The following is a 21779-nucleotide window of genomic DNA, read 5'->3' on the forward strand; positions in this document are numbered from 1 at the left end:
CACCACATTCAACACACACCTGCGACAGGTGAGCCGCCTGCACCGACACAACCACTTACCAACCCTGTCCATCTAACCAACATTAACCATGGCCTAAGTCCTTCTTTGTGGTTCTTTAACAGCCACAAGGGACATTATTTCCACAGCATAAATATGTCGAGCAAACATCAGGAAAGGGAATGTAAAGATACTATGGACAGGACATGTACAGAAGAACCAATTGGATGTATCGTGACAACTGAAGCGGAATTTAATCTTATCTGCTTGTGGTTCTCCACGTCCGCTACAAATTTCTGGTTCCGAAAAGGATCAGTATCTTTAACCATTCATATTTTGGTAGAACACAGGATTTATGGTAGAAAAATAATTTAACGAAATATCACTTACAATAACTAAGGGTCCGATATTGCTGAGGATGATGAGGCGATGACAGAACTGGTAAAATACAGAAGGATATGGATCTAAGGGCTAACTCAAGGTAGATCACATAGATTTGTGTTTCATTTTCATCATCGCCGGTGATGGATTTCGATCAAGCTTTCTGTTTGGATGACTGTGTAGGTGTTGCTCCCTTTCTGTGGTACTGTTGGGATGGGGTTTGTTAGTAATGCGGCAGCTGGTTGTCTTGATAGTGATTCGACAGGTGTGGGTTGTTAGTCATGTGACAGGTGGGTCAAGTGACTTATGCGAAAGGTGTGTCTTGTTGGGGATGCCACAGGTGTGTCTCGTTAGTGATGCCATACGACAGGTGTGCCTCGTTAGTGAGGCGACAGGTGTATCTAGTGAGTGATGCGACAGGTGTGTCTGATGAGGCAGGTGTGTCTCGTTTGTGATGTGCAGCTGTTTCTTGTTGGTGATGCGACAGGTGTGTCTCGTTAGTGATGCGGAAGGTGTCTCTCGTTAGTTAGACAGGTGTGTCTCAGTAGTGATGTGCAGGTGTGTATTTTTAGCGATGCAGAACAAAGAAGCCCATCAACAGATGGTCAACAGCTTGCTTCTCATCCCATGGCCGTGACCGTAGTGATGAGCTTATTGTAAATTGTGTGTGGGAGAGAAAGAGAGAGCGAGAGAAAGAGTGAAAGAGAGAGTTAGAGGAGGTGGGGGACATTAAATACATTAAAGGTGTTTCACAATAAGTGGTATTTTTTTGCCACTGACAAATATGCATGAGTTGCATAAGGAAATGTCCCTGTGAGTGTTCAATCTTTAATACATGAACGATTACAGTATCAACTTATCCTGTACTGATTCCTAACAGGATTAACTTCCAATACCCTAGGAGGCTTTCCGGAGAAAGGGAGAAAGGGAGGGAGCAGAGAATGGGTAGAGGGATGGAGTGAATGGCAGATCTATTTTAGGGCTCTGTCGCTTAAAGACATGAAGATGAGGTGTGATTGACAGCTGATCTGTTGAACTGTCTGAGCAGCACTAAGAAGATTGACAGATGTGCAGAGCAAAGGACTTGAGAACCTTGTGACACCTAAAGCTTGAAGTAAGGCTGTAGGTCTGCCATGACTGCTGGAATTTATAGTTCTAATGACAACTTGCTGAACGTTGTCCTCCTAAAATCCTTCAAATAATATTCCTTAAACCCAGGTGCTCCTCCACTGGAGATGAACATGGGCTGTTTTGGTGATCCGGGCATGAGTCAGTAGAGCAGCTTTACCAGAGAGGCAAAGTGGCCTTGCAGCACATTAGGAAGGGCATTTATCCGATTGGGGATTTGAGTCAGATTAGTCGTAATCTCTCAATGTTAAATCCAATCTGCATCATTCTCCCTGATCAGCCTCAGGGCGGTGGCGGGATTAAGAGACAGAGTGACAGAGAGGGCAAGTGAGCAAGACTCACAGGACAAAACCCATACAAACCATTCCAGGAGGGTCACTTTAACAGAACAATGCTCCTTACTTAGTAGAGTATGTTGAACAGGGTCGTAACGGGAGTGACTAGGCACCCGGTAATCATGTGATCAGACAGGCCAGGAGCACGTTTTGATTGGTCGGTTTCTCTTGCAGTAGCAGAGATGAACGCGGTACCCCCTGCAGGAAGTGCCCTGGCGGCCAACACCACCACGGGCCCCACCACCCCCAAGAAGGGACCCCCCAAGTTCAAACAGAGGCAGGCCAGGACCTTCAAGAGTAAGGCCCCCAAGCCTGGACAGAAAGGGTGAGACCCCCCGTCCCCCAGCCAACCCCGTTCCAAGACACACACACACACACATAGACACGCGCACACCCAGGACTGTGCTGAACCGCTGTGTGTGTTCTGCAGGTTCGGCGACGACATCCCGGGCATGGAGGGTCTCGGAACAGACATCACGGTGGTCTGCCCCTGGGAAGCCTTCGGCGACATGGAGCTCAGCGACTTGGCCAAATACGGCATCATCTAAACCCCGACGACGCTCCCCGCGATCCAACCCCGATGCTCAACCTCTCCACCCAGATGCGCACGGCGTCTAACCCTGCCGATACTCACCGTCCAACCCCGATGGTCCGGGTCTAACCCTGATGTCCACCATCACCCAGCCCCGACGCTGCCCTCCTCGTCCTCTAGCCTCCACGTCCTACTCCTCTCCCCTACTCTCCCCTCTCTCTCTCTCTCTCTTGTACTCAACCTCTAGTTTCTCTCCTCTGCCCTCCCTCACCCCCCTCTCCTCTCCCGTTCCCCCCAACCCTCTCAACCCCCGGAACCCCTATCTACATCCCTTTCCTCTCCTCTCCAGCAGGGCTCCATAAGGCTGCCCCCTGCTGGTGAATCCCTTCTCTCGACTACCTCCTGGTTTCCTCTGCTATTTGGCAGAGGTAGTGTGAGAGAGTGGTCGCTTTTATATTTATAGTTATATTTAAATATATATGTATACATATGATTATTTTATATTGTCCTTATTACATAAGACGCGTCACACTGTATTGTATATATTTCAACGGATACAACGAGGGAAAAAACGAACCGTTATCAACCTGTGACCCGACCTTCGACCCCCTGACCCCTCCTCCTTCCTCCTTCATATCGCACTCCCGCTCTATGGCACAAGCTAGACACTAGCAGTGACTAGCTCGTATTTTCTCCTAGCTGTCTAAGAAGTGTAAATATGACTTTGTTTTGGTGTGAAAACTGTGACGTTCACGCCTACCTTTTATACGGTGCACCCGTGGGTCCTAGTGTGCATTGTGTATTCTGCTCCGTGAAGTCACGATAACAGGAGGAGCGCAGCGCGTGATATGACAGGAGCCATGCATTGATCACGAAGGTGGAGGAAACCATCCACCCACTGCCCCCCCCCCCCCCCACTCCACTGGAACCACGAACAACCCTGTACCGAGTAGCTCTACCTGTACAGATTCACTTGCAGAAGGTTCCCCGACTGGCTTTCAACTGCTTTTGACTCTATAGCTGCAATAAAAAGTGTATATTTTCAGTACTTTCTGTATTCTCCGACAATTTGTTTGTGTCGTAACTTCTGATGACATATCAAGTGGGATGGCCGCATTAGAGATTTACATGATTAAAAATAATCCCCCTTTGTGGTGATGGAGTCAAGCCAAACGAGTTTACAGCATGCAAGTCACGTCTGGTTACTTGCATGCCGTTCAACTAATTATTGGTCACAGTTGGTGAGTAATATTTAGTTTGTTCTATGATAGCATTTGGCCTGTAATATCTGTTGTGTGTTTCTTTTCGAACACATAATTAAGACCGGACCAAACGTATTTTAACCCCACACGTGATGCCAGGGTCTGCTGGGGTTCGAACTTCTCTAGCCTCTTAGAATACTTAAAACGACTTATATATTACTATAATACTACTGACTGAAACAAACACAGTATGTCAAATATATTTAAGAATTTCCAACTCAGACAACCACTTCAAATGCATCAATGACCTCATCAAACATTGCCCAATATTTCAACCCTCCCTTCTGCCAAATAAAACTTGCTGTCATGGAGATCTTTGTCAAATAATGACAAACCCACACCCAGTGTGGATGTCATCGGTCTAACCTGAGCCATACCGAATCCAGCGTCCAAAGTTACGAAACATCACAACCACGCCACACTTTCCAACCTAAAGAAAAACGTTATCTTTCAACACAGAACAAAGACTTAAAAAAAGAAAAGAAAAGTAAAACATTATTTCACACGCGATGCTCTCGGCTGAACCAGCCAACACTCCCGTCGTAGACATGAGAGACATTAAAGAAGTGAAGAGCAAGCCTAGCTGGGTTGAGCTAGGCTGTGTGCACCCTAGCTGTCTTCAATAACAACCAGATGGAGGACCACACCCACCAGGCCCTACCTATACCTGTACAGACTTGAAGTGAGATGCTGTGCGGAGACTTGTCCTGAGCACTTTCCCTGCCTCCCCCCTTTGCACTGTTTACAGGCTGTTGCTGGTTACTGTTGCGACGAGAACCCTCACTGGGTTGGAAGCACTGCCATTCAACTACATATTCACATGATACTATTAAGAGTCATGCCATAAAGTTACGAGGATAAGACTCAAGTGTGTCTGTGTGTGGGTGTGTCTGTGTAAAAGCCCCACCTACTGTTCCCCAGGAGGCGCCTGACGCTTGTGTGATGATGTATTTCTAGGAGAGGTCGAAAGAAAAAAAATCTGTTCCCTGGCCTCAGCTCTCATTGGCCCCCAGGGTTCCTTCCTCTTACCTGCGTGTTTGCGTGGCGCGCGGGCGCGCGTGTGTGTGTGTATGTGTGTGTCAGTTGCACAGGAACATCCTCTGGTGAGGTGCTGCTTGGAGATTCAACACTCCTCAGAGACATACAAACTTCATCTAACGCCCCGAGCACCCGAGTTCCAACAGCAGGGTAGGATCACTTTAATGCACTCTATACTCCCGATATGGGCTCTTTTGATCTTGGGGTGGGAGATGTTCCCTATGATGTTTGCCTCGAGACCAGCTGATAGCAGTGGATGTTGGGAGCAGCGGTTGAATCCTGATCAGCGTTCGCCCTTTTGAATTTCATGTCCTTTAATGTTGGGAATCTTACGAGGCATATATGAATGTATGTATGAGCTGTTCTGTATCGTAAGTAACTGGACAGAGGGAGATGGTTTGAGCAGTCGTTTCATCTTGAAGACCTTGAAGATCTTGAAGACATTTGAGGGAGTTTTGAGTTGTTTGAGCCCCCACTGCTGTGATTCAAATATTCTGAATTCATCTATCAAAGGGTTCACTACAAAAAGGTATGTTTTACCCTGTAATGTAACATCTTAGTGCTAGGCTAGGCTGAGAGCAGGGCTCAGATTAGTGCCAGGCTAGTGCAAGGGCTCTGTGTGAACGGCAGGAAGGGAAAATCAGTTATCAGAAACCGACATCACGAGATACTCAGCTTCATTGTTCTGCAATATTCAAATAAACCTTGCACCCTTAATTTGCCTTCTCTCTGTACCTGTCGCCCCCTTCCTTTCCACCTCTTTCAGCCGATGCATGTTAGTCTTTCTCCGGAGTCAGTTATCTCTCATAGCTCTCTCCCTTGTTCTGGCATGTCTCAGGCCTCACCCAACCCTCTCTCTTGCGCCATTATTCTTCATAATAAGGCGCTGGGCTCGGACTTAAGGCGGTCTTAAGGCGCTACGTTGTCTGACATGGTCTTCACCATGTCAGACATCATGGTGAGACTGACGCAGTCCGGGCAACCACGTCAATGTTTCGTTGTGACAACACACGGTGACCTTTGCTCTTTGACCCGGTTGATCATGGAAAAATATTTTGACCAATGTGTCTCGTCTTTCAGGATTCACCGACCAGAGACTCAGTCCAGGACACACACCTCAGAAGGAGGCTTTAACCCCAGCAGGGATACAGCCCAAACAGGATGACATTTTCATCTTGGAAGCCCCCATCCCCTCCACTCCTCCTCCTCCTCCTCTTCCTGAGCCAGTGGAACAGCACCACCTCAAACCCCCCCACCACCATCGCCTCAAACACCTCCTCCTCCTCCCCCCCTGACACCATCGTCATCAACGCCACCTTCGAGGAGGCGGTGTGGGGCTGCGGTGCGGGGCTCGACCCGGCCTACCGCTACCTGTGCGACCGCCATGCGGTGTGGGGCGTGGTGCTGGAGGCCCTGGCCTCCCTGGGCTTCCTGCTGAGCGCCGGCCTCCTGCTGGGCCTGCTCCTCTGGGCGCTGTGCACCTGCCGCCGCCGCAGCAAGGGCAGCGGCCTGGGCGGCACGCTGGCCGCGATGACCCTCTTCCTGATCGCCACCGCCGGCCTCTTCGCCCTCACCTTCGCCTTCATCGTGCGCCTCGGGCCCCGGACCTGCCCCGTGCGGCTCTTCCTGTTTGGCGTGCTGTTCGCCTTGGCGTTCGGCTGCCTGCTGGCCCGCGCCATGGCCCTGCTGGGCTTCGCGGCGGCCCGGGGCTGGGGGGAGCCGGCGTTGGCCCTGGGGCTCTTCACGGTGCAGGTGGTGATCGGGACGGAGTGGCTGCTGGTGGTCCTGGTCAGGGACGGGTTGCCCTGCGAGTACAGCCAGGAGGAGTTTGTGATGCTGCAGATCTACGTGCTGTGTCTCCTGGCCGCGGCGCTGCTGCTGTCGCTCCACGCCGTCTGCCGCTCGTGCCGCTCCTACGGCTACACGGGCGGGAACGGCCGCTGGCAGGGCCGGAACGAGGCGGCCATGCTGTTCCTCACCGTGCTGCTCTCCGCCGCCGTCTGGGTGGTCTGGATCGTCATGATGACCTGGGGGAACGGCAGGATAGGCCGGCGGCCACGGTGGGACGACCCGGTGCTGAGCGTGGTGTTGGTGGCCAACGGCTGGGTGTTTCTGATGGGCCACGGGCTGACCCGGGTCACCCTGTTCTGCCAGGAGGAGGCTCAGGCCAAGGAGGGACCACTGAGCTTCGCGGGCTGGACCAGCCCCAACGCGGAGATCCCGGGGCTGAGCAGCGTGAAGGAAGGCCGGGAGAACGGCAGCTTCGAGAACGACGTCGGCACTGGGAAAGGTGAGAGTGAGGATCACCTTCACTCCCCTTTGGACATTCACCAGTCTGAGAGCGGATGGAGGGGTCTTACTTTGCACACTAAATAGCGTGCGTCAAGATAGGATGGAATTGTATTCATCACATCTTGACGCGGATTTCTGCCTCACTTAGTCATGTACAGGTCCATGCAGCTTCAGTAGTACAAGATGCTTGAATTGTGTCTTGCTTTTCCCACTCCTGCATGCGTCAAACGAGTGATTCAACCAAACAAGGCCTGGAGGCGTTTCACGGTGCTTGATGAAAACCTGTCCAGCTTAACCTTAAATCTGATGCCAGAGCCAGTCTGCCCATGAGTCAGGCTGCCGTCTCGGAAGATCACAACAGGGAATAATGAGCGAACCGCATTGTGTGTTCTCCACCCCCCAGGGAGGAGACAAGGGAGGGGAGCCGGGAAGGGACCGGTGAGAGAGCCGACGTTGAAGTCCCCATACGAGTCAGGCATCTCCATGTCGGTGAGTCTCAAGCACTTAAGGCTCAGTTATGGTTCCACCTTGACGCAACGCAACGACCGCACAGATGTTTCGACGCAGTCGAGGTCTGCGTCGGGTCTAGTGAGCCGACCGATCTCAGCCATTGCTGCTTTGTCGCCTCGATGCAAGGTTAACATCTTTGGGAGGCGCCTTGGGGTAATGGGTCCTTAAACCCCCTTGCGTTGCGTCGACGTGGAACCATAACTAAGCCTTAGGCGCAAGTCTTAATTCACTGTTTAGGCCTGTTCTACGTCTGGCCAAGTCATACTGAGAGGTTCATGAAAACATTTGGCACTAATGTGGAAGTAGAGAATGGCCAGTCTACCTTCAGCAAGATGCCTGAACCCTAGCTACTGTATTCACTGCCTATCCCCTACCTGCTTCTTAATGACCTGTGTCTGTATTCACTGACTAACACCTACCTGCTACTTATGACCTGTGTCTGTATACACAGCCCAACCCCTTCCTGCTACTTAACTAGCTGTGTCTGTATTCACTGCCCAATCCCTTCCTGCTACTTAACGAGCTGTGTCTGTATTCACTGCCCAACCCCTTCTTGCCACTTGATGACCCACCCCTTAATTCGCTGTCTAACACCTACCTGCTCCTTAGTCCTGTATTTGTACTGTCTAGCCCCTACCTGCTCGTGGTTGATGGTACGGGTAACAGGTCTCAATGCTATGTTTCAGGAAATAGATCCGGAGAGAGACTACACCATCCCTCGACCTCAGACCACCAACACCAGCCAGCCGTATGACCAGTACTACACACATAGCTTCAACAACTAAGGCTGACTTTGTCTCTGTCTCTCTCTCACGCCCTCTTTCTCTCTCCCTCCCTCACACTCTCTCTCTCTCTTTCTGCTGCTCTCATCACTCTATATATATATTTATTCCCAACAGACTTTTAATTCAAACTCACAATCTGGATGTTTTGGGGGATGGGGGTTCATTGGCTGAAAACGAACTCCAGATGAAACTGCTGGAAACCGGTGGTACGAGTGGAGAAAACGGACGATGACAAGAGGGAGAAGACCGAAGAGAGGAGACGGTGACACAGACTGTGTCACAGAGGAAGAGGAGACTACTCATGTACATATTTATATTCTCGACTTGTTACAATGCTGGCACGTACAATGCAAACATTCTACATTCTGAAAGTATTTCTAATCATCTTTAATAAAAGTGCGATGACTTTCCCTATGGTGCGCATCATTGCACTTACACGAAGCTCTTCATTCCCACAGCCAGGAGGATATACCAATATATTTCCCATCATGATCCACCAGGGGGCAGTGTTCAGCCATACCAAACCCATTCAATTGATGTGCTCTTCGTCTTTATGCAAGAGCATGATTTTGAGCAAAATTGTGATGTTATGTGATCATTATATTCCTTCAAAACAGTCACATATTGAAAGAAAACAATACCCTCAATCGCATATTACAAAAAGGAATTCAGCCTTAAAGGTTGACGGCACGTGGATATGTTTCAGGCCGGGGGTAAGTGGATGTCAGAAAGGTCAAATGTTTCCAACAGTGCAAAGCAATCTTCATGTATGTTCCCGTTCACACGACCGACTAATCTCTTCTTTCAATTAGTCCCTCTTCAATTACTCAGAGAGCTCATGCCTACAAATTGCCAATTGCCCCCCTGTGAATTAAGACCCATTACCACCTCCGCCGGTTCACGCTCATGACTCCAGTGAGGGTTCTCCAGTCTAGAAGATCATATCGCTCCGTAACGGGCGGAGTGTTTAACATGGAGGAACAGTTAACAGCGTTTAACACCATTGCAATAATATAAATAGTAATAATAATAATTCCCCTCATATCTTCAGGAAACTCTTCCGACATTAATGTTTCTAGTTCATAAATCTGTCGTTGTAATGGGAATGAATGGAAACATGTTAACTACCATTTGTGTAGCAATTCTAGCTTCCTGTGGGATAACTTTAGGACTTATTATTTTTACTGAAAAAAATGAAAAGATCAAACCGAAACAGCAAAGGTATATTCATTATGTTCGTTCACAGGTCATACGCTCACAGGCAAAAACGTTTAAATGTTTACACTGATAGAAATAGTACTCCTATAGTTACCCAAGGTACATTTCCCATTTGCAAATATTGACTTAAGCAAGAGTAACCAGACGGCATTAAAAACCAAAGAGTTTATTAGGCTATGTACATTCAAATAACAATGACATGAAAAAATAAAGGCAGATACAATAATGGCAGAAATAACATGGTGACAAATAAACAAGTCACTTTTTGAAAAGACAAAAACGCACCTCAATATATTGGTATAGACATGGTGACCATGTAAAACAATTAAAAAACAACCCACATGCAGTTGAAACCCTTAGAAGATCCCCGTAGACAAACATCTACCGGGACGAAGAGAGGGTGGAAGAGAGTCAGGTCACGTGGCCGGGAGTACTGATAAAGGTCACCATCTCAAAGGGACTGCCCCCCCAAGAGGTCAATAGCTCTACGAGATACCCTGCGTACCTTCACAACCCCCTTCTCTCTTCCTGCCCTGACACCCCTCCACCTCTCTCTGATTCAGCACTAGGATTTAAGTTCATGCAAAGCTCCTCTCCTCCTCACACACACACACACACACATGCATGCATTGCGATTACTCGTGATAATAGTCCTAAATAAAAAAAAAGAAATGTATGCAGGAAAAATCCAAAATAAAACGGTTTAAAGTCTTCGACTTCTTAAATGCTCCCTAGAGCACTAGCCGCGACGCACACACGCACGTGCGAAGTTCTGCGGTTTCAGAAAGAGTCTAGAGCCGTCTGGACGTTAGGCGTGGATGTTGGGGTTCAATGATTGATGTCCTGGTCCCTAGTCCTACAGGGTCCTTCTCGGGGACCCGGGCAGTCTACAGACCTCAAGGGGCAGACGCAGTACGAGATCTACTGATGAAGAAAGAGTCCAGTTCATCACACGATGCATTTGGAGGATTGGGAGGTCTAACCCTCAGCTGAGGTGAAATGTAGAGACCCGCAGAGAGGCGATAAAACAAGGAAATAAAAAAAAACCTTACAGAAACAAGCTAATGTGCTTCTTTCCCTGGTAGTCTTTGGAAGCCCAAAGACCATCGTCACGGTAATAAGGATACATGAGGGAACGGGGTGTAGTGTGGTCCACTGGGCCGGCACACACACACACACACACACACACACACTCTCGAACACACACACACACACACACACGCACACACACACTCACACTCACGAGCACACACGCGCACACACTCTAGCACACACACACACAAACAGAGACATGCGCACGCGTACACTTGTGCGTAACATGGCGCTAAACCAGCGTTCATCAGCACGCCAGGCTCTCATTGGCTGATCCCTCCCTAGGTGGGCGGGTTCTAGTCTGTGTGTTACTTAGTGCAACCTGTCCGTCTCTCCTGAGCCAATCGGCTGGCTCCGGTTGGAAAGAGGGAGACAGGGAGCGTCGGGTTTCCCTGGGACGATCGACAGGTCAGATCGTAGTGTTGTAGTGGAGTAATACTTGTAATACTAAGTGTAGTAAATATAGTCTATATAGAGGAGGAGGAGGAGGGGGAGGAGGGGGAGGAGGGGGAGGAGGAGGAGGAGGAGGTAGTGCAGATCAGTCTTTAGCTTCCGGTCTTGAATGGTGCGGACGTTGGGGTGTTGGGGGCGTGCGGAGGGGGTCGTTTCAGGACCGTAGTGCGTCTGTGGCTCCTCCTTGATGCCCCCCCCCCCCCCCCCTTGGGGAGGTGGGGGGGGTTAGACTGCAGTCCAGCTGACGGAGTTGTAGTGTACTGTTGACGGCGGGGTTGTGTAGTTCAGTTCTTATCCCTCCCCTCCTCCTCCTCCTGGCCCGTAGTGCACGACTTCCGTTCCGTCTTTAGTCGATCGTTTTTTCTCCGTTCCGTTTTTTTTTTCTCGTTCCGGGACACAAAAAACAACGAGATAAAAAAACACTGAAACAAAAGCAGACTTGGAGTATCGTCCATCGGGGTGGGGGGGGGTCCTTCCTCTGGGAGGGAGGGGGGGGGGGGGGTCGGGGGTGGAGGAGGAGGAGGGAGGGTGGGGTGGTTGGATGGATGGGTGGGGTTGTGGGGGCTTTAGTACGGAGCGAAGCGGCTGTATCCTGCCCGGTATAAGCTGGCCTAGAACAAACAGGAAACACAAGAGTCCGTTACAACCAAGAGCGCTCCCAAATAGTATCCATAGTGTGCGTGTGCGTGTGTGTGTGTGTGTGTGTACTGTCTGTATGCACGTGTGTGTGTACTGTCGTGTGCACGTGTGTGTGTGTGTGTGTGTACTGTGTGTGTGCATGTGTGTGTGCACTGTATGTGTACGTGCACGTGTGTGTGTGCGTGTACTGTCCGTGAGTGTACTGTGTGTGTGACCTGCGTATGATTGAGTGAGAGTTTGTGTGTGCGTGTGTCTGTTTGTGTATGCATGTGCGTCTCACCATGGCTCCCACTCCGTACGCGGCGGCGGCGGCGGGGCCGAGTGCGTGGTAGGGGTCCGTCGTGTACACCCGGCCGTAACTAATCAACAAACACAAACAAACAAACAACCGTTATCCACGCTGAACGAGCGGAGCGGCGGGGAGGCTGACGACGAGACGGACGGGACGCCCCCCGAGGGACGCTCACCTGTCACTGTAGGCCGCCGGCGTTGCCCCGGCAACCGCAGTCGGCTGAGCGTAGCGGTACGCGGCGGCGGCGGCTGCTGCGGCGGCCGGATAGCCTCCCTGGAGACACACACACACACACACACACACACACACACACACACACACACACACACACACACACACACACACACACACACACACACACACACACACACACACACACACACACACACACACACACACACACACACAGTTTAGCTGGTTGACGACAGCGCCGCAGAAGCTAATAGTGCGACTGTTAGTGCGGCAGAATACGATGTACAGATGAACGAAAACACACAAGTAGGAGAATGAGAGGGAGGGAGAGGGACAGCTCCCACTACAGAAGGCTATGGAGCGAGACACACCGACACACACCCATGTCCTTACTCACACCCACACACACGCACACCGACACACGTCCATGTCGCTACACACGCACCAACGCATCCATGCCATCAGTCCCACCAGCACACATCCATGACGTTACACTGACGCACATCAATGTGGTCACTGAGACCAGGACACACCCGCCTCGTTACCGGGGGTTGACCTCGGATCTATAAAACTCTAATCGTCGTGTCGGGAGGAGAGGGCGTGTTTTAACAGCGGGGCATGTCATTAGGACGACGTGGGAGCTAAATGATGGATGCCACAGCAATGCTTGATTTAATCGGTTTTCCTTCATGTTGTAAAAATCCAAACGCAAACTGTGTCCACGGCAGCTGCTACGCCCTGCCGCGCGCGCTGCTGGGGATGATTCACTCCGTCGGCCCTGAAGTGCATTTCTCTCTCCGTTGTTCTAAATTGATCGGTGCCGCGTGAACGGTGCATTCACGTGCATCTTAAAACCCGTCATCCGTCAAACACTTCTATCTTCTCTTTATCTACGCAGGTTTAGTCACGATCGCATGCGAGTACATTGCGTAATCAGACCGAAACAGACTGAAAGAGCTCCGTCTCATCGATTAGATTCGTATTATATTCATTATGGAACATATCATAAATTAATAGTACGGAAATGCGGACATGAACGGACGAGCACAATGTTGTCGTCATCTTGTGAAACGGTTATTAGTTTGTAGAGGCGGTCGGCCTTTAAGCCCAGGCGCTTCGCCTCTCCACAGAGCCAATCGATTAGGAGCGAGATTTACAGAGAGACTGCACAGAGTCGTACCCGAGGGGTTAGACACATCGACGCACACACCGTGTAGGAGTTAAGACACGTCTCCAAAACACACACACACACACAGTTCAATGTCCCTGGGGCGCAGGTGTGTGTGCCATGCAGGACATCCTGAGTCTTGATGGGCTCTCAGGGCGAGGGATCTGCTAGCAGGTGGATCTTAAACACACTCACCCCTATTACGTGTTTATTCATTTAGCGGGAAGTCAAAGCAACTACGTACACCGAAGACACGGGGAGAAGACCTCTGAGAGGCCTATGCGGGTCAAACCACACCAAACCAACTGGTTAGTGGAGGCAGACCTCGGTGAGCTGTTCTAGTGCCACGACCCGACCTCGAGCTGCTGTTAGTTGAACAACACCATGCAAATCACACCGGGGAGGGGGCGGGCCTGTAGGGGGGGTTAGGGCGTCCTTGTAGGGTGAGGTCATGGGGGTTAGGGAGCGGGGTCGAGGTCGGGGGGAGAGGTCAGTGAGGGAGGGGGGGGAGGGGGGTTCCCTACCTGAGCCTGGGGAGCTAAAGACAGACGCCTGAAACGCTAGTCTATAGAGAGAACACACACAGCCATTGTCATGCCTGCACAGAACACATCATCCCACATACAGCCCACCCCCGTCTCTGAGACCACCAGCACCGTGTGCAGGTGAGGGGGGGGGGGGGGGGGGGGCAGAGGATGAGAGGGAGAAGTGGAAAGGGTACTCACGTATAATTCAGCTGCGCCGTAGAAATTACCATCCTGATAGACCAGGCCACTGAGAGAGAGAGACAGAGAGACAGAGAGACAGAGAGACAGAGAGAGAGACAGAGAGACAGAGAGACAGAGAGAGAGAGAGAGAGACAGAGAGACAGAGAGAGAGAGACAAAGAGAGAGTTTAGTCCACTGCCAGGCTAGACAAGCCTTCTCCAGGGTCGGTAGATCCTATCCAGGGCAGCTCTTACAATTACAAGACACTTTTATCCAAAGCGATTTACATTTGTCAAAAGAAAGAGAAACAATAAAGCCGTCTCTCAGACCGCAGTAAAGGGAGGCAAGCAGTGCAGAAAGACCAGAAAGGAGAGCTATGTCATCTGGATAACATTTACATTTATATCGAGGGCATTTAGTGGAGGCTTTTATCAAAGCGACTTATAATAAGTACATCGGTCAGAAGAAAGAGAAAAAAACATGTATCGCTGTCTAGGTGAATCTGTCCCCTGTATACAACAGAGACCCCTGGGGTAAGAGGCCACAGGATGCTAAGGTACGGGGTCTTACCCAGGGTAGGTGGGCATGGCGGGCTGGGGCATGGCGGCCCGCACGGCGCTGTAGACGGGGCGGGGCCGCCCCCTCAGCGCCCCCCGGAAGGCGGCGGCGGTGGAGGCCGCGACCGCCGCCGACGAGTACGACATGCCGGGAACTGGAGGAGCAGGGGTCGAAGGTCAGGAGAGAAGGGTGTAGGACACACACACACGGTGGGGGAGGTCGCGATTGGCTGCCTGGTGAGGTCAGCTGAGCGGTAAGGGTGAGCGTACCTGCGTAGATCTCCGGTCCGTACATCGCCCCCATCATAGGACTCAGCTTCCAACCCGCAGCAGCTGCAGCCGCTAGACACACAGACAGAGAGACAGACAGAGAGACAGACAGACAGAGAGACAGACACACAGACAGACACACAGACAGAGAGACAGACAGAGAGACAGACAGAGAGAGAGACAGACACACAGACAGAGAGACAGACACACAGACAGAGAGACAGACAGAGAGACAGACACACAGACAGAGAGACAGACACACAGACAGAGAGACAGACAGAGAGACAGACACACAGACAGAGAGACACACAGACACACAGACACACAGACACACAGCCAGACAGACAGACAGACACACAGACAGAGAGACAGACAGACAGAGAGACAGACACACAGACAGAGAGACAGACACACAGACAGAGAGACAGACACACAGACAGAGAGACAGACAGAGAGACAGACACACAGACAGAGAGACAGACACACAGACAGAGAGACAGAGACACAGACAGAGAGACAGACACACAGACAGAGAGAAAGACACACAGACAGAGAGACAGACACACAGACAGAGAGACAGAGACACAGACAGACAGAGAGACAGACAGACACACAGACAGACACACAGACAGACACACAGACAGAGAGACAGACACACAGACAGAGAGACAGACACACAGACAGACACACAGACAGACACACACACAGAGACAGAGACAGACACACAGACAGAGACAGAGACAGAGACAGAGAGACAGAGAGAACGAGAGCGTTAGCAGGACTGGCTATACTGCTTACAGGGTTGGCAAACCTGTTAACAGTCAATTTAACTTTCAATTTGATGGTGTGCATTCTGCACACTACCTATTTAGGGTTAGCATGGTGCATGTTCAGTTAAGCTAGCTAGGGTTAGCATGGTGCATGTTCTGTTTAGCCAGCTAGGGTTAGCATGATGCATGTTCTGTTTAGCTAGCTAGGGTTAGCATGGTGCATGTTCTGTTTAGCTGGCTAGTGTTAGCATTGTGCATGTTCTGTTTAGTTTGCTAGGGTTAGCATGGTGTGTGTTCTGATAAGCCAGCTAGGGTTAGCATAGTTCAAGTTCTGTTTAGCTAGCTAGGGTTAGCATGCTTGCTACCTGCTAGGTTTAGCATTTTGCATGTTCTGTTTAGCTAGATAGGGTTAGCATGGTTCATGTTCTGTTGAGCTAGCTAGGGTTAGCATGGTTCATGTTCTGTTGAGCTAGCTAGGGTTAGCATGGTTCATGTTCTGTTGAGCTAGCTAGGGTTAGCATGGTTCATGCTCTGTTGAGCTAGCTAGGGTTTGCAGGGTTCATGTTCTGTTGAGCTAGCTAGGGTTAGCATGGTTCGTGTTCTGATGAGCTAGCTAGGGTTAGCATGGTTCATGTTCTGTTTAGCTAGCTAGGGTTAACATGGTTCATGTTCTGTTGAGCTAGCTAGGGTTAGAATGGTGTGTGTTGTGTTGAGCTAGCTAGGGTTAGCATGGTGTGCGTTGTGTTTAGCTACCTAGGTTCAGCTGCTCACCATAAGGCAAGGTGCTGAGCGCCTCTCCGTTAGGGTACGGGGAGACGGTTTTCTTGTTGGTCATCACCCTGGCCGTGGCGTTGTTCACCTGCGGACAAACAGACGAGACGTCAACGCAGAAGACCCAACGCAGAGGTGTTAGACAACTCTGAGAGCACGGGCATGCACAGACACACCACAGGTCAAAGGTTGATTAGATGTACCAGGAGTCAGACATTTGGTGGTGGGTGCTAGGTGTGATTGTTTGTGTAGGTGTGACCTTTAGCGCGACAACAGGGTAGTGTGTGTGTGTGTGTGTGTGTGTGTGTGTGTGTGTGTGTGTGTGTGTGTGTGTGTGTGTGTGTGTGTGTGTGTGTGTGTGTGTGTGTGTGTGTGTGTGTGTGTGTGTGTGTGTGTGTGTGAGGAGGGGGGGGGGGGGGGGGGGGGGGGTGTTAGTTGGGAATTGGGCACCATTAGAAAAAAGCCAGCTGCCAGTAGAGAGAGAATCAGAGACAGAGACACAGAGAGACAAAGAGAGAGACCGAGAGAGAGAGAGACAAAGAGAGAGACCGAGAGAGAGAGAGAGATGTAGACAGGCATATAGGATAGGAGGTGGATTCTGTCTTTGGTCATGCACGTGTACTGTTAGCATGTTATTAGACGTGTGGAGAGTGTGTGTGTGCGCGTGTTTGTGTATTAATCATTCCTCTGACAAGGGAACATGCAAATGAGGAAACCAGCATGGAGGGTCAATCTGAAAAGGATTAATAAGGTTCCAGGTGTAATAGTCCATGAATCAATCCGTTTGGACACCACTCCCCCCTCCCCCCTGACCACCACCTCAATGTGATCCAGAGTATCGAGGGTGTTCACCAACCAACGCGCCCAAACAACTCCCAAATTAAACCACAAATAAACCGAGCACACACGGAACCGGGAAGGAAAATAAATAAAAACACACACGCAGCCAAATACTGATCACCAGGTGTGAGAGAACAAATAAACAAACAATATCAAATTAAAAAAATGACAGCCAATCAGCAAGCTTCTGGTGCAGGGCAGAGACCAATCAAAACGCAGCACTCCGATTTCAAACACAGAGGAGGGATGGGGGGAGGGGGGGGGGGGAAGGGGGAGTGTGCAGGGGGGAGAGAGGGATGATAACAGAGTCAACCTTAAGAATATGTTACATGGTGTAGGGACATTAAGGCTGAATGAAGAGTGAGGAGAGAGAGGGGGGGGGGGGGGGGGAGAATCATCTCACACAAAGCAACACCGAAAAAAGTATTTTGTACAAAAGAACACAGCAATGTTAATAGACCACGGCGTGTGACATCATTCCACACAAGAGATTAGATTGGGTGACCATTCCCCTGGAAACCAGACTGGATGTGAAGTGGATTGGTGGGGGTGGGGTGGGGGGGGGGGGGGGGGTAGGAAGAGTGATAAACAAACAGGGAAAGAGAGGGGGAGGGAGGAAGAGGAGGAGTAGAGAGCAGTCCTCATTCCCAAAGAAGAAAAAAATGAAAACAAACGATAAAGACAGTGTCAGGCGATGAGCAGGGGTCAGACACGACTGGTACTAAGACGACTGGTACTACTGCAGCCGAACCAAACCGAAGGAGGAAAACGTGTCCGCAGCAGACCCAGCCAGCACAGGGAGGTTAACCCGGGGGGGGGGGGGGGGGGGCAGGTCAATGATACACTCACACCACACCCATCCTTCTCCAAGGATACAAGCGGTATGCTTTGGATCCATCAACACGTCGGGCCACCGCATGCACAGCTATGTTCTGCCGTTAAAGAGTAGCGCTTCATTCGCGTGTTGCTCTTTCCGCAGTAGCAGAGTTCAAGTGCCTGTTGATGTTGCCGACTGCAGTTTTTTTTTCCCACAACACGCCCATGAATAAGTACTCTCTTCTTGTCGAGAGAAGCAAGCGCGATGTGCAGATTAGCGACTTGCGTAGAAAAGCTTTGCAGCAGCCTTATAAAGGGCCGACTAGTACTATGCTGTTTACTTATTCTACGCATACGCTAATGTGCACATGAAAACAGGTTCAACTTGCTGAAGAAGTGGAGCACGACATTAGGAACCATTCCCCTGTTGATATATGAACATGCCCCTAGCAGAAGGATAAGAGTGATTTCGACATCCTCGCAATGTTCCTAACTGATTAATTCATTACCGAAATTATTATTAATCAGAGAAAGCCCACAGATTGTCTCCAGAGGAGGGTTATTGTGCCTGATTCACCAAGCGGCCATCTTTGTTTCATCTTGATATTAGATGCTGGCAGGGTGGGGGGGGGGAACTGAATGCTGAATTCCGCAGTTAGTGGCCGCTAGGTGAGTGTGTGCAAGACGGTGATTGGCCAGTCCCAGTCAGGTGTTAGGAAGAGGTGGGTGGGGCTTAGCAGAAGAGAGCGTACCTTATTAAGGGCCGAGGTCTGATAGGGCGGTTAGATTTCCTGTGTCTTCAGCTTCATACGACACAGACAGATTTCGGGGGATTTGAGCAGCGGTACAGTGTGTGTGTGTGTGTACGTGTGTGCGTGTGTGTGTGTGTGTGTTAGACTAAAGATTAGTATCAAATAAAATATAAATATCCAACAATGACGTCGTAAGGTAGGGGCATGAATGGGTGCAATCATTATATTTTGTATTAATGATATTAATCACAATCAATATTTGAGGTGGGGGGTGGAAGGGGGGGGGGGGCTTTTCAGTAACTGACGTTTGTTCACAACTTACCGTTACCGTAGGAACAGCGAGGGGTTACCGTGGAGACTGACAACAACACAAAGAAGTCATCAGGGAAACAAAAAATGTATAATAAATGACGGAACCAAACCAACAAAATCAAAGTTGCAAACACTTCCACCAAAACCGTCTGAAGACCCCATTAGGGGGCCGCACAGAGGGATGCTAACTCTCACGGCTACGGCTAATGAGCAAAAGGCCTGAAGCAGCCCGGGCTAGGCAGATAAACAAGGGTTCTGAGCTATTTGGAGAGGTCTCCCCCCCCCCCCCCTAAGTCCGCTGTGGTTATGGGGAGAGACGGAGCTGTTTCATGCCTACCTCATGTGGCTGCTGTGGACCACTTTAGAGGGAATAAGAAGCTACCCCCAACCGCGTCCTCCACACTTTACCGCCGAGTCTCGGCAGCCTAGCTCTCGCCCGCCGACAGCAGTGTACGCTATCCGATAAATAAATCCGGAAAGAAGCGGTTCGTTCCTTGGAGGTACTGCTAAACCCTGAGGCTTCATAGGAGCAGCGCTCAAGGTTCCCCCAGTCCAAGCAAGCGGGTTTTTCAAGTGGAGTGGATCTGAAAGTCAGATTACGGAAGGAGAAGGAAGACACCGGGCTAAGATACAGACAAACTACACAATGGAATAGTGGTTCACCAGGACATACTAAACACGATGCGCATGGAGGGTGGAGGGGGTAAAGACAGACAGACAGTCCACAAATTAGTAGACAATGACAGCGGGGTGGTAAGGGACAGTTGTTCCCGACGGACGCACAAATGTAGTAAGATAGCATCTTAAGGTGACGAAGCATGCAAGCTACTACACAAGACTGCCAGGTTCCCATGGACAGCAAGCCCAAGACCCCACCAGGAAGCGATGCTCTGAGAGACCGGGACGCAGAAGCAGGACCAGCCCGGCAGCTCAGCATGTTGTGTTGACTCATCATCGCACAAAAACCGACACACAATCGAGGTTGATAAGTGTCCCGTTCCGTGACAACAAAACGATTGCCGTCGTGATGTGCAGAGCCAGAGCCTGGATTCCTCCAGACTGGATTGCCGTTGAGGTGGTTCATGCGAGACCAGGTTACCTTCAGACACACCTTGCCACCTCGGCCCAAGGACCACAGACCTCCCATGCAGGGGATGGTGAGGGCATCCAGAAGTGATCCTCGTTAGAGTCTACAGCAGCCCCACCGCAAACCAGACGCATGCATGCCAGTTTGGAGACGTTTCAGCGTTGCGCCCCCCACAACCTGGGTTCCCCATCAGACCAAAACTCTGCGCCGTGGAGGAGTCTGGCCGCCCCGTAAGCCATCAACCACACACACACACACACAGACCGAATGAGTCCTGGCCGGGCTAAATGAGTCAATACAGACTTACAACCGATTCCCCATCTGGCTTTAGTAGAGTGAATGTTATCCTCCCAAACCGGACTACATGTTAATGCTACCTTACCGGACTCCATGCTAATGCTACCTCATTTATTTATGGATTATTTGATAGGGACAGATACGGTGTACAGTGACAAACTGAGAACAGCCATCCAATGCAAGTAGCTTAGTGCTTATAGCGGATGCTAATTTGCAACACCCTTCCCTATATGGTAATGCTACTTGCTAACACTACCTTACCGGACTACAAGCTAACACTACCTTACCGGACTACAAGCTAACCCTAACAGACATGTTGGGGGTTGGTGGGTGGGGGGGGGGGGGGGGGCAGAAGCTCTGCCCTGGGGGGGACACATGCATGAGAGCAGTCCAGGGTGGAGGGGGATGCAGCAGTACACAGAGCAGGCCTCTCCGTGTCTAGGCCTGCAGGAGCCCGGGGGCTGTTCAAACAGTTGTGCAGATGAAATGAGAGTGTATATATAGATATAGACACAGCATATAGACACACAGGAGGAATTGGAGTGAATTGGAGTTGGGCCACTTACATGGATATATCGGAAGCGCACAGGAAACTGACTTCTTCAAAGCGCAGAGTTTTATTCCAGACAAAGAGAAATACATTTTCACTTAACAGGAACAACACATTTTCTGTACATCATGATACAACGAGACACTTAAACCCTGGGAGGTGATTATGCACACCGATACAGTGATCTACAAACATGCAAACTACGAGGAAGAAGCCCTTTCAAACCCCCCTATTGGCTCGAGTTAAGAAAATAACAACAGCCAATGAATGCAACGTAAACACTGGCAGACTCTTTGTGAAGAAGTACAAGCTGAGCTTCTCGACTCCGTGTCGGAGAAGGGCTTTGAAACACAGTTCCAGAAGAGTTCATGCCGAAAACAACTGAAAAAAAACCCAAGAAGACCCGTCACCAAAAGCCCGTCTTCACCAAGAACCAGTCAAAACAATGGACATGCAGGACCGAGTGTCCACCTGTGTTAGTCCCAGCATGTGGAAGCAGACTAGATACCGACCAGGCATGCAAACCCCGCTACACAGCATGCTGGTGGACGGAGACCACAGACATAAGCACTGGCGTGATTTCCACACTCTAGGACAGAATGTTAAATCAGAAGCCTCACCCATCAGAGTCGGCTCGTATTTCAGAGTTTATGAAAGTACCGGGAGACTCCCCCCCCCCCCGCCCCCCCCACCCCGTGCTCCGCCTGAAACCGTAGTTCAACAAACTCTGAAATCG

General features: G+C 50.4%; 3 protein-coding genes across 7 annotated transcripts in view; 2 read left to right on the forward strand and 1 right to left on the reverse strand.

Moving 5' to 3' along the window:
- LOC130372181 (retinal rod rhodopsin-sensitive cGMP 3',5'-cyclic phosphodiesterase subunit gamma-like) lies at nucleotides 1–2389 on the forward strand. The gene is made up of 3 exons (XM_056578011.1): nucleotides 1–28; nucleotides 2016–2166; nucleotides 2272–2389. The coding sequence occupies exons 2-3, from the start codon at nucleotides 2024–2026 to the stop codon at nucleotides 2387–2389; spliced, it is 261 nt and encodes an 86-aa protein (XP_056433986.1). The 5' UTR covers nucleotides 1–28; nucleotides 2016–2023.
- Nucleotides 2390–3291: 902 nt separating this feature from the next.
- On the forward strand, nucleotides 3292–8660 carry LOC130403439 (G-protein coupled receptor family C group 5 member D). Of its 3 annotated transcripts, XM_056607800.1 has the most exons (6): nucleotides 3292–3614; nucleotides 4719–4823; nucleotides 5754–6963; nucleotides 7369–7454; nucleotides 8162–8223; nucleotides 8375–8660. In XM_056607800.1, exons 3-6 carry the CDS (start codon nucleotides 5835–5837, stop codon nucleotides 8490–8492), a joined length of 1395 nt encoding a protein of 464 aa, XP_056463775.1. In that variant the 5' UTR covers nucleotides 3292–3614; nucleotides 4719–4823; nucleotides 5754–5834; the 3' UTR covers nucleotides 8493–8660. The 3 variants fall into 3 exon arrangements, with proteins under 3 accessions (XP_056463775.1, XP_056463791.1, XP_056463783.1); XM_056607816.1 differs by lacking the exon at nucleotides 3292–3614 and having other exon boundaries at nucleotides 4612–4823; nucleotides 8445–8660; XM_056607808.1 differs by lacking the exon at nucleotides 3292–3614 and having other exon boundaries at nucleotides 4612–4823; nucleotides 8162–8467.
- A 2889-nt stretch (nucleotides 8661–11549) lies between these two features.
- Nucleotides 11550–21779, reverse strand: part of LOC130399433 (RNA binding protein fox-1 homolog 3-like) — a 24895-nt gene continuing 14665 nt past the window's right edge. For 2 of the 3 annotated variants that reach the window (XM_056604985.1, XM_056604986.1), the window contains exons 8-14: nucleotides 16372–16477; nucleotides 14849–14920; nucleotides 14592–14733; nucleotides 14040–14088; nucleotides 12130–12227; nucleotides 11943–12021; nucleotides 11550–11634 (exon numbers count right to left, since the gene is read on the reverse strand). In XM_056604985.1, coding sequence (XP_056460960.1) covers nucleotides 11590–11634; nucleotides 11943–12021; nucleotides 12130–12227; nucleotides 14040–14088; nucleotides 14592–14733; nucleotides 14849–14920; nucleotides 16372–16477 — 591 coding nt within the window. In that variant the 3' untranslated portion in view covers nucleotides 11550–11589. The remainder of the gene's footprint in view (nucleotides 11635–11942; nucleotides 12022–12129; nucleotides 12228–14039; nucleotides 14089–14591; nucleotides 14734–14848; nucleotides 14921–16371; nucleotides 16478–21779) is intronic. The other variant, XM_056604987.1, reaches the window with a different exon arrangement.

The sequence above is a fragment of the Gadus chalcogrammus genome, chromosome 2, assembly GCF_026213295.1.
Source record: "Gadus chalcogrammus isolate NIFS_2021 chromosome 2, NIFS_Gcha_1.0, whole genome shotgun sequence".
Taxonomy (NCBI): domain Eukaryota; kingdom Metazoa; phylum Chordata; class Actinopteri; order Gadiformes; family Gadidae; genus Gadus; species Gadus chalcogrammus.